The sequence below is a fragment of the Nanorana parkeri genome, unplaced genomic scaffold (genome assembly GCF_000935625.1).
Source record: "Nanorana parkeri isolate BGI_ZX_2015 unplaced genomic scaffold, ASM93562v1 scaffold605, whole genome shotgun sequence".
Classification (NCBI taxonomy): Eukaryota; Metazoa; Chordata; class Amphibia; order Anura; family Dicroglossidae; genus Nanorana; species Nanorana parkeri.
In genome coordinates, this window is record NW_017306873.1 from 1,138,044 (window position 1) to 1,154,700 (window position 16,657).

The 16,657-nt window shown below is 47.1% G+C and overlaps 1 protein-coding gene across 1 annotated transcript in view; it reads left to right on the forward strand.

The window, feature by feature from the left end:
* Nucleotides 1–1,510: 1,510 nt before the first annotated feature.
* SKP1 (S-phase kinase associated protein 1) overlaps nt 1,511–16,657 on the forward strand; it is a 68,455-nt gene continuing 53,308 nt past the window's right edge. Inside the window, exons 1-2 of the mRNA XM_018562831.1 lie at nt 1,511–1,618; nt 15,496–15,592. Of these exons, the coding sequence (XP_018418333.1) occupies nt 15,496–15,592 (97 nt within the window). The 5' untranslated portion in view covers nt 1,511–1,618. The remainder of the gene's footprint in view (nt 1,619–15,495; nt 15,593–16,657) is intronic.

A 16,657-nucleotide genomic window follows, 5' to 3' on the forward strand; every position in this document is an offset into this window, starting at 1 on the left:
CTGGACGCAGGGCTTAGTGACGATGAGCTGGACGCCGGGCTTAGCGACCCCCCCGGAAGCCGTGCTGAGCGACCCCCAGAACACAGAGCTGAGCGACCCCCAGGACGCATAGCTGAGCGACCCGCTGGACGCAGGGCTGAGCGACCCGCTGGACGCAGGGCTGAGCGACCCGCTGGACGCAGGGCTTAGTGACGACGCGCTGGGCGCAGGGCTTAGTGACGCTGCGCTGGGCGCAGGGCTGAGTGATGACGCGCTGGGCGCAGGGCTGAGTGACGACGCGCTGGGCACAGGGCTGAGTGACCATGCTGGATGCAGGGTTTAGTGACGACGCGCTGGATGCAGGGCTTATTGACGACGCGCTGGACCCAGTGCTTAGTGATGATGCGCTGGGTGCAGGGCTTAGTGATGACGTGCTGGACACAGGGCTTAGTGACGACGCGCTGGACGGAGGGCTTAGTGACGACGCGCTGGATGCAGGACCCACCTGACAGTGACCCTGCAGAGCCCACCATAGATGCTGCACAGCCCATCTGGGACTGTCTATGGTGGGCGCTGAAGGGGTCTCAGGTGGGCTGCATCCCCCTCCCTCCCAGCTCCTCTTACCTGCATCCCATTCCTCCTCTCCCGTCTGACTAGGCGGAAGTGATGTCACGGCACTAACATGACGTCACTTCCGGTCATTCAGCATTCAGACAAGCAGCAGGCCCCAGCTTGTTTCGAAGCAGATGGAGCGGCAACGCTGGGGCTCTGCGCTGTTAGGGCCAGGCCTCCGCCACCTACTCATGTAGGGATCCCGGGCGGGCCCCACAGGCTGCCCGGGCCCCTTACATGAGTATCGGTCGTACCCCCCTGATGGCAGGCAACCCTATTCCATGGGCATATATACGCTAGCTCCATCTGGTGTAGATCTCCTGCTGGCAGTCACCGGATGTGTCGTCACCATTCAGAGAACTCGACAAGTCGAACCTTTCGATAGACCACCTGACACAATTTGGTCTGGTCTGGAGATGATCTGGATGTGGTGTGAATGGCCCTAAGGGCTTGTTCACACCATGTCCGGATCATCTCCAGAGCAGAACATTTTAAACCTAGTCTTGTAAACAGGTCCACCCGTGACTTAGCACTTTTACCTGTGTCTCCACACCCAACCCGCCGTTGTTAAGCGCTTCCACTGCAACAAACACTCCAACCGCGCCTCATTGGTCTCTACGGACTCACGAAAAGCTATCCTGTTATCTCATTGGCTACTATCACAGAGAAGCTATACGCTTGTAACTGTATGATTTGTTTTATTGGCTGTTGCAGGCAGCTACGCCTAGCACCAGAAAGCGTGTCTGCGGCATTTCATTTTGCCTCTTCCGTTTCCTCCATTTCCTAGCAGACCAAATTCTCTAATTCTCTTAAACCGCGCACTGAAGTGCTACTTAACAGGGACACGTTGGTTAGCCAGTGTGTTAGCTCTAGTGTTCGAAATTTCATATGTTACGTTGAAACGCCCCTTGTTTCGTTGCTGCTTGATTTAGGTGACGTAGTCGTCTGAGAGGAGGAGCGGTGTGGCCGGCAGATTGTTGGGAAACTGCGGCCTGGTCTGTGGAGTTCGTAGACGTTCTTGGTCACGGTAAGTTTGTAACTGTACTGTAGGTTGATGTGATAGTGGCTGAGTGTTGAGCTCAGGAGTGTTATTAGCCTCAGCGTACTGCTCCATGTTTCCGTGAGGCCAGGTGGAGGAATGCTGGGGCCAGTAAGGCCTGTTAGTGTTGATTCTCGTGCTACCATGTGTTATTAATATGCCTGCTGTGCTCATCACTGCGGTATATAAAAGCATGGTTTTTCCTCTTTATTGTACTAAACTTGTAGGGTCATGCGTTTGGTGTGGATAAAGCCACCATAACTATTTCAGATATTGTTAGATGCTGGTAGTGTTAAACTGCTGGTAAAGCCATCCCCCTTTCTTTTCCCCTCTATTTTGTGGGACGCATTTGGGGTGCAATTAGCAGTGAATGGCACTGCAAGTGCATCGTGATTGTGCACACGTTCTCGGAATGTGCAGGTGTGAACCAGGCCTTCGGGCTTGATCACACCAGCCAGCTGTGCATAACGCATGGCTGCTGGTGTGCACTAGAGAAATAGAGCTCGTGCATTGCACTTTTTTTTCCCATGTTGGACCTTATTGGAATGTCACAAGACATTTAATTCAGTTCTAACAGCCACAGTATGTGTGCGATCATTTTGTACTGATGCAGTCGTGTGTACTGGTCTGATTATTTATTTTATTCGAATATCGAGCATTTTGGTGAGTACTTGGCCCCCAAATGCTCCGATACCCTGATACCGGAACTTCTGGGCAAGGGGAGATTCCCTCTGACCGGCAGTGCCGGGAGGGAGCATGGAGCCAGCTTCCTGATTGGCTAGGAAGCCGACTTCAGGCTGTCTTGCGACATTGCTCAGGAAGCCAGTGGTGTATTCTGGTTTGGGGCTGCCCTAGGCAAGGCAAAACTCGAGCGCCCCCCCACCCCACTAAATTTACTTTTTGCGTAACCTGACAGTCGCTGGATACAGTGCACACGCTGTATCCAGCTTTTGACATGTTCTGCTATTGGCGTAGTAGGAAAGCTGTGGTCTCAGGGGGGCTTTGCAGGATCTGTGGTGACCTCTGCGAGATCAATGGTGTGCAGAGCCCACCACAGATCCTTCACAGCCCCCCTGAGACCCTGCATAGCCCCCCACAGCTCCTGCAGTCTGCCGGATCTCAGGGGGGCTGTGCAGGATCTGTGGTGGGCTTTGCCGGCTGCAGAGCCCCCTATGGATTCTGCAAAGCCCCCTGAGACTCGACAAAGCCACCCACAGATCCTGCTGAGACCCTGCAGTCTGCCAGATCTCAGGGGGGCTGTGCAGGGTCTGTGGTGGGCTTTGCAGGCTGCAGAGTCCCCTATGGATCCTGGAGAGAGCCCCCCACAGCTCCTGCACTGAGACCCTGCAGTCTGCCGCATCTCGGGGGGCTGTGCAGGATTTGTGGTGGGCTTTGCAGGCTGCAGATCCCCCTACGGATCCTGCAGAGATCCCCTGAGACTTTGCAGTCTGCAGGATCTGTGGTGGGCTTTGGAGGCTGCAGAGCCCACTAAAGGGTATTGCACAGCCCACCTGCAACTCTTTGGTGGGCTGTGCAGAATCTATGCTGGGCCCTGCCAGCACAGTCGTCGTCGTCGTCCTACCTGGCACGGGAAACCCAGCCTCATCCGCTGCCTCCCATTCTCTCGGTTTCGCCGCCCGAATGGAGCCTCGGCGACGCCTCCTCCATCAAAGTCTCTGCCCTCCGCTGTAGTATTCGGCCCCCCGCCTCCTCCTTCACCTCTCCTCTTCCATTTCTGCCCCCATCTCCTTTGTCTCTGCTGCTCCGTCCCCCGTCTCCTCCTGCTCCCCCGCCCGCCGCTTCCTCCCTGTCGACATTAGGCAGCCAGGCTGCCGATTTCTGTGCAGCCCGGCTGCCTAAATGTTTTGGGGGGAGGCAAACGCCCTGTTTGCCTCGTGGCAGATACGCCCCTGCAGGAAGCCAGACTGCCTCTCAATGTCACGAGGGAGCGTGAAGCTGGTGTGCTTTTGATAAAACACTGGCTTACTGATTATCCAGACCCATGCTACCTCAGGATACCGGTCTCAGTGTTGGCGAGTACCGAAAAAAAAAAATTGGTGCATCACTAGTCACATGTGGAGAGGAAAAGAAAAATGAGGTATGCAAAGAATAAAAAGCCTGTAATTATAAGTATCAGTTTGTATATTATCATTACTAAACAATTCAAATGGTGCCTTTGTTATTTTGAAGATATGGGTAAAGTTCTTATTTAACCACTTCAAGACCAGGTGTTTAGACCCCCTTCCCAGCCAGGCCATTTTTCAGTATTTAGCGCTGCGGTACTTTGACCTTTATTCCGTCATGCAACGCTGTACTGAAATGAATTGTATACCATTTTTTGGGGACAGATAGAGCTTTCTTTTGGTGGTATTTAGTCACCACTGGGGTTTTTATTTTTTTCTATATTTCAGAAAATTTACTGAAAATTCTGGGGGGAAAAAAAGTGTTTTTTACATTATGTTAGGAAACAATTATTACCACATTTTTTGGTAAAATATAAAAGCCGGGGTCACGTCGGGTAAATAGACACCAAACATGTCATGCTTAAAAATTGCGCGCACCCGCGAAGTCGCAAAAAAACTACAATACCCAAAATTGACCATAGGCGACGCTTTAAAAGCTTTTACCGCTCATCAGTTTAGTGTTATCAGTGATTGATGGCCCTAAAATTATCGCTCTCACTGCGACGTTCACGGCGATATGTAACGTGCGGTGTAATGGGCGCAATCATCGTTTTCGCAGTAATGCGCACCTGACGCATGTTTGTTTGCGTGTATGTATGGGTGGGGGCTTTTAAAAAAACATTTTTTTTAAATTATTTTTTTTGACTTTTTTTAAATTAATTTTATTTTGGAAACTTACATTTTTTCCCCCCACTTTTTTCACTTAACTTTATTGCTATCACATAGGGGGCTGAGAAACCCCTCTATGTGATAGCAAAAGATGTGACAGGTCCTCTTTATGGAGACATAAAGACCAAGACCCCTAATGTCACCTAGGACCCCCCCTGAAGAAGCTGATGAAGCAGAGATCTGCTTCATCAGCTGCTCTCCAGCGTCTGAAGCTGGAGAGTGACACAAGAATGCGGAAGTGATGTATTCTGCCTACATTCTGTCCCAAACCAGTAGGTAGCAGGGAATCAGGGTTTCACTGTTTGGATGTGAGACGTTGTTTGCTCCAGTACTTGAAGATTTCCAAGGAATTTCGGAGATCTGAATCACTGTTTGTGCTGTTCTCGGGTAGGTCCAAGGGGAAGCAAGCTTTTAGATCCTCCTTAGCTAGGTGGTTGAGGCAGGCGATTATGGAAGCTTAATGTAACTGAATTGCACTCACAATGTTACCAAAGTAACTATCCACTTGGAAATAATGGCCGGCAGCAACACTGTATTCCTATGAGTCCGTAACAAACCCGTGCTGGAGAAGAGCTGATTAGTGAAGAAAAGAACGCAGAGCAAACGCACAGCCCCTGTAGGTCAATTAAAATATTTATTAAAGGGGTTCTAAACACTCCGTTTTTTTTGCCTATATCTACTGCAAGCAAGCAGTAGATATAGGCAAACAGTTAAAGCATTTTTTTTAATTATTTTTTTAACAGCGGTTTACTCTTACCGTGTTATCGCTGCGCGCTCCCGCATGAGAATCTGAAACTGATCGAGCGGACGCAAAGCATCTTGGGGCGTGCGCAGTTCGGTTTCTCGTCCGGGAGACAAGCAGAGATGTAAGGTAAGTCTATGGACGCGTGCACCCGCATGCAGACACCGCTGGATCGGAAGTGCCTGTAAGCAGAGAGGAGTTGGCGCTGGATCGGAGAGCCGCCGCACTGCTGGAGGGACAGATGAAAACATCAGGAAAGATCGATGGCTCTTCATTCGCGGTAGAGTAGTGTGATGTGCATGCACGCTTCAGGGATCCACGGATCAGTTGGAGGATAATAACCTGAGAGGTATATAGCTCCCTAACTGAGGTGTTTTCAGAGCGCGTTTATGAACATCACTTGTGACTGTGCAACTGCGTTTTGGATGAGGAGTCCAGTAAAGCGATGAGCCCCTGAGATCAGTAAGAGCGGTGAGGAGCACCCAAAATAAGAGAAATAGGAGAGATGAATGAGGAAAGGGGAAAAAAGAAGGAGAAAGCGGGGGGATGGGGAGAGCAGAGGTAAGGGTGTAGAGGGAGGTGTGGGGTAGGGGGGAAGCCTGCCTGGGAGGTACCGTGTCCTAATGGGTAGATGAAGGAACGGCTGCGGGAGCTCTCAGTAGACGCGTCTACACAGGTCCATCGGCAAGCCACGCCCTCCCTTTCTCTCTTTTTAACCCCCATCACACATAAAATACACTCCCCCTTCCCCCTTATTAACCCCCCCACACACAAAATAATAATACTCCCGAGCCCCCTCACCTGTTCACGGCTTTGCAGGGAGGAGGCTGTGGGGGGGCAGATCGATCCCTGGTGATCTAGGGGTGATTAGTGAGGTCTGCAGACCTCACTAATACATCCTTTCTTTCGGCCAGAGCTCAGAAGTGTCAGAGCTCCAGCCGAAGGGAGCTGACAGGAGCAGCTCTCCGGTCTGCATCTGACACAGATGCAGACCATGGAGCTTCTCCCGCATGTCGGGTACGCGGTCTGTGACCGCGTGCCTGACATGTCAGCTGTCTGCGGGCCACATAGTACTGGTTCGCGGGCCGGAGTTGTCCCGCGGACCGGTACTTGGAGACCCAAATTTCCACTCGCCCTTTATTTTTACACGCCAAATGACAAAATTCGGCACCAATGACAAAATAGGTGGCTATTGGAGTGTCCTAAAAAAGGGGTTCAGACTTAAGTGCAAGACTGAAGGAAAGGACCTCCATGGCAGTATTCTCTGAGATACTGCCGGTGCCGAATGTACACCAATGCTAGAAGCCTAGCAAAAAAAAGTATAAGAGCTAGAAATTATGATACTCGAAGAAAACGTCGATATAGTGGGAATAACGGAAACCTGGCTAGATAACACACATGACTGGGCCACTAACATAGAAGGGTACAACGTGTTCAGGAGGGACAGGTGTGGGAGAAGGGGGGGGGGGGGGGAGTTTGCATTTAGTAAGATCGCTTCTGTGTCCCGTAGAAGGGGCCGCCGACGTGCTTCCCGGGCTCCGTTGCCCCTCCTACGGGCCCGGGACCGGCTTCCTTGGTGTCCGCGGGGAGGAGGGCGACGAACTTCCGTTCATCGATTTCCCCCTCCCTGTTCTATGGGACCGGGAGCGATGCAGATTGCATCACTTCCGGTCCCTGGGCTGTCAGTTCTGGGCTCCTGCAGCCCAGCTATAAGCTATTGAAATGCGATCTGCACTTCAATAGCTTATTTCCAGTGTAAAGGTGACAGTGGGGGTCTTTTGGACCCCCAGCATCACCTTTTAAAGAGTACCTGTCACCACCATCTGCTATCACAAAACTAGTGGGGAACAAGTAGGAAAAACTAGTGGGGAACAAGTAGGATATACATTTTTGTCCCATAACAAGACAGGAATTAAATGTATGTACACCAACGCTAGAAGTCTAGTAAATAAATTAGAAGAGCTTGAAATTATGATACTCGAAGAGGACTTCGATATAGTGGGTATATCGGAAACCTGGCTAGACGGCACACATGATTGGGCTACTAATATAGAGGGGTATAACCTACTCAATTGTGGAAGGGGCTGGATCAGGGGTGTCCTTTATCCCCATTACTCTTTGCCCTTGCTATTGAACCTCTGGCCCAACTCATCCGTGATCACCCAGATATTACCGGCATCCCTATTGCAGGACACCAACACAAGCTCAGCCTTTTCGCGGATGACATCCTCCTATTTATCTCTAACCCAACTACCTCCCTACCGTGCCTCCTTACCCTTCTAGACCGCTTTGGCGTAATCTCCGGCCTCCTGATCAACCCCCACAAATCCAAAGCCTTTAAATGTCTCCCTCCCCGACTACTTGGTTGACACTCTCCGAGCAACCCTACCCTTTTCCTGGGAATCGCACTCCCTTCGCTACTTGGGTATTCGCCTCACCCCCCTCCCTTGAATCCCTATATGCAGCAAATTAACCCCCTCTATTCTCTCACCTTTCTCAACAACTGCACTCCTGGTCACGGTACTCTATCTCCTGGTTAGGAAGAATTTCAGCCGTCAAAATGACCTACCTACCTAAATTACTATACCTGTTCAGAGTGCTCCCTGTCCCAATCCCAGCATATAGATTCCGGATATTGCAGCGTCTGCTCTTCCACTTTATCTGGCATAATACCCGCCCCCGGATCTCACGGCAAACGCTGTATTCGCCTAAACGTAAAAGGTGGTTTAGGGGTCCTGCATATACTCGGTTATTATGTGACGGCCCAAATTGCTCCCCTGACTAGGTACCGCGCCACCCTTGATCCCCCACTCTGGGTCTCATTAGAGGCGGTTGCCTGCGCTCCGCTTGCTATAGATAATCTTCTGTGGCTCCTACCTAAAGACCGAACAAACGCCATCAACCCAGTTACCGCCCATTCCCTGCGAGTATATGATGCTCATAAATACTCGGTGCGGCTACTGTCCCCTCACCGTCCGCTTCTGTCCGTGGGGAATCCCTCTTTTCCCCCTGGCTGCGAGTCCCCCACGGCTTTTCACCACTGGGCACAGAAAGGAGTCACTAACATACACACCTTATACACTTCAATGGGTCCCAAGACGTTTCAGCAATTGCAATGATCTTATCAACTCCCAACCACCGAACTTTAATCGCTACCTCCAGGTCAGACACTTTTTGACCTCCCAAGCCCCCAAATTCCCTACTGGTCCCACGTTCACCTTCTATGAAAGGGCCTGCCACGATGACCAATACACTCCTGGACTAATTTCCTCCATATATGACTGTCTACTAGCTAACCTCACTACTAATCCCCACACCTATATATCTGCCTGGGAGAGAGACCTGGGTTACCCCATTGATGAAGCTGACTGGCAATCTATATGGGAAACTACCAAATCCAGCTCCCGGAATGCGACCGCACTAGAGACCAACTACAAACTACTCTATCGCTGGTACCTTGTCCCTAGTCGTATTCGGGCATTCGTACCGGGACATACGGGGGAGTGCTTCCGAGACTGTGGAGAAGTGGGGTCCAGGACACCTGGTGGTCCTGTCCGATAGCACAGGCCTTTTGGCACCGTGTACTGGACTTCTTGGCAGGCCTGGTAGGTAAGACGCTACCGTTTGATCCGAAGGTGGTGTTACTCAACCTTCCTCCAGAAAGCATAACTCATGCCCATCATAAATTTCTGGTGCATGGTCTCACGGCGGCTAAGCAATCATTGGCGAAATCCTGGAAGTCCCGTTATCCCTTTTGCTGAAGTAAAACGCAGACTTCACTGGACCTTCATTAACGAGCGTATCACTGCCAGGCAATAAGACAAAGTCGCACAATTTGAGCAGACGTGGCAACCATGGATCCAATATCTCCAATCGCAGTCATTTGACAGCAGTCTGCTACTACTTTAAAAAAAACTATGCTTTAAACAATGAAAATCCCCCATGCATGCCCAGGATTGAACCAACCCTGGTAAGACCTCTCTCCTCCCCTATCCCTTCTCACCCCGTTCTTCTCTAATCTTTCTCCATTTTAATAATAACTACCTCATGAGCGAAAGAGCTACCACTTAAAATAAATCGGTTTGTCTCAGAGACAGTATAGCAATACTAACACCTAAGGTATGCAATATTGCAAGTCTCCACCATCTCCTGAACCAATATCCATTTACTAAAGCAGTAATTGGTTCATTTCAGACACAGTAATACCAACATAAGGTATACACATACCGAGGGACCCCACCATCTCCTGAACCATTATTCTTTCACTAAAGTAAAAAAATTGGTTCTCAGCGACAGTATAGTAATACAAATAAGCAAGGTATGCGCAATCACTGAGATTCACAACTACCCCATGTACCTGTGACGCTTTCTCACTAACAGTAGTAAATGGGTCATCATGAGACAGCATAGGAACACCGATACATAAAAGGAATGCCCAACTGCGATTCATTAACTATTTAATGAACCAATGGTGCTTTCACTAAAGCAATAAAGTGCTTATTCCAGTGGCAGTATAGTGATACTAAAACATAAGGCATGCACATACCAAGTGTCTCACTCTATCTCCTGAACCATATTCTTTTACCAAAGCAGAAAATGGTTTACTTCAGAGACAGTATGGTAATACCAACATAATGTATGCACATACAAAGGGTCCCGATTGTCTACTGAACCATATTCTTTTACTTAAGTCGCAATTGGTACATTTTAGAGACAGTCGGTAATTCTAACATAAGGAATGCACATACCGAGGGTCCTACCCATCTCCTAAACCAAAATTATTTTACTAAAGCAAATAAATTGGTTCTCAGCGGCAGTATAGTAATACCAATAAACAAGGTATGCACAACCACTGAGATTCATAACTACCCCATGTACCTGTAATGCTTTATCTAAAAGCAGTAAATGGGTAAATCATAGAGATAGCATAGTAGCACCAATACATAAGGTATGCCTGATTGAGGTTCATTAACCACTTCATGAACGAATGGTGCTTTTACTAAAACAATAAAGTGTTTATTCCAGCGACAGTATAGTGATACCAATACATGAGGTATGCGTAACACTAAGTTCCATATGGTTTTATTAAAGCAATAAATTGGTTATTTTGAAAACAGTACAATAATACCCATACATAAGGTATGCACACTAAAGACGCTCATGACCATATTAAACCCAGTCAAGTCTCTCCTTAAAGAGGTAATTGGGATAGTTGCAGACAGCATAGTCATGCAAGGGCTTACAGGTGCTTGTCTACCAATAGATAAGCTGTGCAAGAGATGTAGACCAGAGAAAAGGCTTTTATTGCTGTGTCAGCATACGGCAAGGGACGCTGCATGCCCTTTCACTTAGCCAGTAAATGCTTATACATATACAGCTTCTATCCAGGTGAAATAAAGCTGTAGTAATTCAGCTAAAGAGGCCCTCATCATGGACTTCAAAGGTGCTGTACACTCTGAGATGTACAAGAAAACCAAAAGGTTGCAACCAGAGTAATCAGTAAAAAGGCCCCACACCTGTGAGGCAGACACACCTAGGCCGATACAATGAATGGATTGGCTCAGCCTGTGAGCAGTTTTAGACTGGAAGAAAATAATCCTCACCACTGAAAAAGATAGATGCTGGCTCTTATACACAGAGGCAGACTTAACCATATAGGAGAGAGTTAAGTATAATAAAAGCTTTAGAGGCTGTTCATATCTGCCAAGGAAGCCTTGAAAATAAAGTAACCTCATCCAGCATCTACCTTTCTGTGGGATTTGCGTCGTTTGGCTTCCATGCTCTAACAGGCAAGTAAAAGGAAGTTCACTTAATTAGGGCTGAAAGGACATTCCCCAGCCCCCGCTCAGGTGAGAGCAATGATAGCCCTTCAGCTTGTGAGCTCACACCCAGGTGGTGAATCAGAGTTGCTAATGGCAACAAAAACTTTTTAGCCCTGAGGCACAATAAGTCTGCAGCACTATCAAGTTTTGACCATCACGCTCAGTCTCTCCTTGTGAACCATCTGGAAACAACCATAGTATGCACCTAAAATTGGTGTGAAATAAGCCTCTAGTGCTTATGGACACGCCAATGTTTATTTGCAAAAGGAGTCTGTAAAACATTTACCGGCCTAGATTTGCCTTGCTTACACGGATAGGCTGTTGTCTATGACCCAAAGGCCTGATGCAAGTACAAAAAAAACATCCTTGGCTGATAACTCTCCTTATATATGTTCCAACACAAAAAGGAGATTGCCAAAAGCGTGACATTGGGGAAAATCCCCAATACTCCTGTGTAACACTAACCCCAGCAGTGTAGGAAGGAGTAATTAGGTTGCCTATTGTCAGGGGTTGCTGCTTGCAGATTGAAAAGGTGTTTGCACTGCAGCTCATGCCTCCAACTAGCCACATCACTGGTGGAACGACATATCACACATACAAAACGTGTGTTAAGAGGCACCACAACCCTCAGCAACCAACACCCAAAAGGAGGATCACCTCCCTAGGGCCCCCCCCCAGAGAAAGCCTTGTGGAACACCTCATGTTCATGACTGCTTGTGGCTCCATCCCTCGCCCGCTGCACTCCCTCCCTGGCGTCTGTGGATGCTGGCGCCAGGGGTACTCACCACTCCATCGCACAAAAAACTGAGGTGGTGGGGCTGTGCCGCCCCTTTTATTTTAATTGTGGATGATGTGTTTCTTGTTTGGGTGGGTGGATTCTCTCTCAGATGCTGCCCTGGAAGATGACTTGGGAAAATCTTTTAGGCTAGATGCAGTATTTGTACTTCTAAAAGGAGTTAAATGACATGTGTTTACTTGTATGTGATTAGATGCATCCGGTACCTAATGCTAGTGTTTACCAGGAGCACCGGACTTCTAAATGCAAGAGTGCAGATTAAGGCATGTAAATAAAAAGTGTGAATAGATCCATTGGTAATCATTAGATGCATATATATGCATTTAGAAAACTATTTTAAATGCATATAAAAATACACCTAGTGTGACTGTAGCCTTAGGTGACAAATCAGCAGCCAATTATTTTATATTTAGACCACTAGAAGTCCTTGAGCACTATGACTTCCAAGAGTGAGAATGGGAAAACCCTTTGCTAATAATGAAGTACTGCACTTTGTTATAAAGTGCTTTTCCTTTACATCTCATTTAATGTTAAGAAAATGTACCACACAGGTGCACTTAAAATAGAAAAAGGTGCAGGGTTTTATGAAAGTTATATTAAAACCAGTGAGCATCCATCAGTAATGATGAATACTAAGAACGGATGTTACATCTATTGTATGAAAATATCATCCAAACATAGTCATGCTTAATATTTATACTAATGTGAAGTGAGAATTCATATAGTTTATTTTCCTTAGCCATTGTTCATTGGCACTAGTATAGTTGGTTAATGTATTACCATATTGTGGTCATCTTGGTTATAGCACCATCTTTACAGTGATCCCTCCCATTTTATGATGTACTTCCTTTCTTCCTCACATTGTCATTATGGCGCTCTTACCCCTCCCCGCGGACACCAAGGAAGCCGGTCCCGGGCCCGTAGGAGGGGCAACGGAGCCCGGGAAGCACGGCGGCGGTGATGCACATTTTTATATAGGCCACCACCTATTTCACTACAGTGGTTCATTCACTTTAGGCAGCTACAAAGGTAGATTTAATTTTGAGGTCAACACATGTAGACCATTCATTTATTTATAATTGAACTACTTGCGCTGTATATTCGGTTAATAATGAATGCAGAATGGCACCGGCTATAGAGGACTACAAAACCCAGCAATAGTACATTATACAGCACAATGCAGAATACCGCCAGCTATAGAGGAATATTGCATTGCGCTGTATAATGTACTATTGCTGGGTTTTGTAGTCCTCTATAGCTTGTGGTATTCGGCATTGCACCACTGTATAATGTATTATTGCTGGGATTTGTAGTCCTCTATACAGCGCAATGCAGAATACCACCAGCTATATAGAAATACAACAAATCCCAGCAATGCATTATACATAGTGTTTAATGTATTGCTGATGGTACATTATAGCTGATGGTACATTGTGCTGTATGATATACAGCACAATGTACCATCAGCTATAGAGGAATACAAATCCCAGCAATACATTATAGAGCACCATGTGTGGGAAAGTGCAGGCTTACCTGAGCAGTCTTCCAGCAACTTGCTTCTGAGATCGGGCCTGTCTATAGGCGGCTGTCATCCCCCCCACACCTGCTCCTCACTTCTCCCAGCGTCCCTGTGCCGATCATGGATGTGGGCGGGCGGTGAGCGTGAGTCTGGGAGGAGGTGTTGATGCGGGCCGGTCAGGCATCGGCGAGCGTGAGGTGGGGAGGAGGTGCAGCGTGTGTGAAGCTGTGAACAGGGCCAACTAATGGGAAGTCGATAATCGATTGTCGATTTAGTTGTTGCAGCCCTAGATAGCTCCTCTAAATTAATTTCGACCTATTATATGGAACTTATGTCTAAAAGGTCTGGTAGATTTGACAGCCGTAGACAGCAGTGGCGGTCACTTCTTCCAGAGCTGGCGGAGGACGATTGTAGTGACTTTGGTGATGGATACATGTCTTCCGTGATGGCCTCTAGAGGCTGTTGCAGCTCAAGAGGTGTATGGGCACCTTTATGTCCCACAGGTCTGGTAGATTTGACAGCCGTAGACAGAAGTGGCGGTCACTTCTCCCAGAGCTGGAGTAGGACGATTGGAGTGACTTTGGTGATGGATACATGTCCTCAGTAATAGCCTCTAGTGATAGGCTGTTGCAGATTACATTTTTAAATCAAGTATACTACACTCCTCTATTGTATACAATTGGCCTTCGATCCAACCCATTTTGCTTCAAGCGCTGTGGTCGTGAGGCTGATTTCCTCCACTCCTTTTGGGTATGTCCACACATACTGACCTTTTTGGTCTGAGGTTACTTCTTTCATGGAAGCTAGCCTGGGTTTTCCTAACATATGTAACCCTGCATTTTGCCTGTTGGGTCTGTTTGATGAACTACCGTTGGCCTCGGGGGCTCAGACACTACTCCGCCTGCTTTTTTATTTTCTGCCAAAAAGGCTATTCTCCTGGTGTGGGGTAGCCCTAAGGCTCCCTCCCTGGGTGACTGGAAAAGGTTGGTTGATCAGGCACTGCCCCTCTATAAACTTACATATGAGCAGCGGGCAGCCCGCTCCACTTTGATCGCATTTGGGGCCCCTGGCTCTCTTCCTCTAATACAACTGTATATTTTATTTAAATGACCTCACTGCTTTGTGTTGTACTGGAGCTCCTGACATTCCTCACATTCCCTGGAATGTACCACAGCCAATTAATATGCCTATTAATTCCTTTGTACTGAATCTGTATTTTACCTGTAGCCCATATCCTCTGCTCTGGAGTTTGTTAGCATAACGTGTATGTTACATGACAACTGTGCGACAATTGTCTCCGGGTTATGTTATGATAGGTCCAATAAAGGATGGAAGCGGGAAGCTAGTCACAAACGACAAGGAGAGGGCCGAGGCGCTGAACGCTTTTTTCTCCTCAAGGTTGTCTGGATTTTTATTGTTTTTCTTATTTCTTTTCTTTTTTGTTTGTGTATAAGTAAGTTGTATAACAATTGATAACGCCAATAAAAAGCATCTTTAAAAAAAAAAAATTGAGACCTTAATGTACCAATTTAATACTTTCCTTTTCTCAGGGCCAGGTTGGGGACTGTAGTTCTCATCTTTCACATTTCTAAATGATAAAGCAATTTAAAATTTTTGTGCCCAGAGGTCATTTATGCCTAGATGCCCAGGTCTAATTATCACCATTCGTATGCATCATTTAACTTGCTTGGATTAAGAGGCAAAACATTTCCCTGGTACAGGGCATAGTGCAAGGAAACGTTTATAAACAGTGGGGTCCGGAAGGGTTTAAACATGTGGTTGTGTACTTCCCACCAAATTGCCATACTCTGTTTTTTGAGATCCTAATTTTATGCATTTCACGACTAACACTTTCTGGTATATAAATGTAGAATTATGTAGCCACTATCATTTAATTGGAAATTTCCATACCCTCTCTCTAAAACCAAAAGAGAAGTTATCTTTTAATTTTCTATAATGCCTTCATGACAGGCCAAAGTAATTTAATTTGTATAAGAGCGTTTCTTATGCTCTCTAGAATGAATAGGTGTTATGGCGCAGGACCTTTATAGTTTTATATCCTGTCCTTATGGGTCAATTCAAAACCTAGGTTCTAAACGTAACTTTTTATTATTTTTTTTAATTCTTTTATCAGATGCCTTCAATAAAGCTGCAGAGTTCTGATGGTGAGATTTTTGAAGTAGACGTTGAAATAGCAAAACAGTCTGTGACTATCAAAACAATGTTGGAAGGTAAGTTGCAAAAACCAAGCCATGTGCTATGGATTGGTGTGGGGTTTTTGTTTGTGTGGTGTGTGTGTGTGTGTGTGTGTGTGTGTGTGGCGTTTTTCACGAATAAAAGCCACTCTACTCTCTCAGACCCAATATTTCATGGGGACCACGCTGCTCAGTGTGAGCCTCTACCGGACCCAATCAACAAAATGAAGTGGAAAAGAGCTAGCACTCGTAGGAATCCTCTTAATGGCGTTTTCTTTATTGAAAAGGCATAAAAGCAGCTACACGGGGTGTTAACATGTTTTAGTGCCCTAAGGGACCTTAATCATTGCACTAGGGTCCCTTGGGGCACTGAAACATGTTGGCACCCTTTTGTAGCTCCTTTTATGCCTTTTCAATAAATAAATGCAATTAAGAGGATTCCTTAGAGTGTCAGCTCGGCTCTTTGTGTGTGTTCAGTGTCTTTCTGTTTTGTCATGTGATTTGCCTAAATCATTTGAGTTGCATACGACTGATGGAGCTAGCTTTTGGTTCAATCTTCACCCAGGAATAGCTGTATTTTTCTAGGCATACCCCAGTCCTCTGTTTATGCAGGATGCTGCTGCCTTTGATTCAGCAGTCCTGCTTGGCTGCCATTTTGAGGTCTCGGAAATTAAGATTATGTAGTACACCTAGCACAGGAAAAGGTATGCATTCTCTAATGTTTGACTTGTAGTGATCATGTACATTAGGGCTGAATCAACTAATCAATAATGAGAATCGTCAACAATTTTTATCGATTTAGTTGATTTTGGCTCCCATGTTTCTCTCTCAGATTGGAGGGGACACCAACCCCTGCAGCCGATGCCCAGCGGTGAGGGGCGTTCTTATCTACTGGGCTGCTGCAGCTCTGCTCACGTCACTCCTATATGTAATCCTGGAACCTCCCTGTTGCAGCCCATACCCGAAACCCCTTTTCCCCCTCCTTATATGGGGAGGGGCGGTGCTGAACCTCCACACCTATTCCCCCCAACTCTTATACTCCTCCCCTGTACTTAAACCCCACCACCACCAACTCCTATACCCCTTCTCCCCCCCCAACCC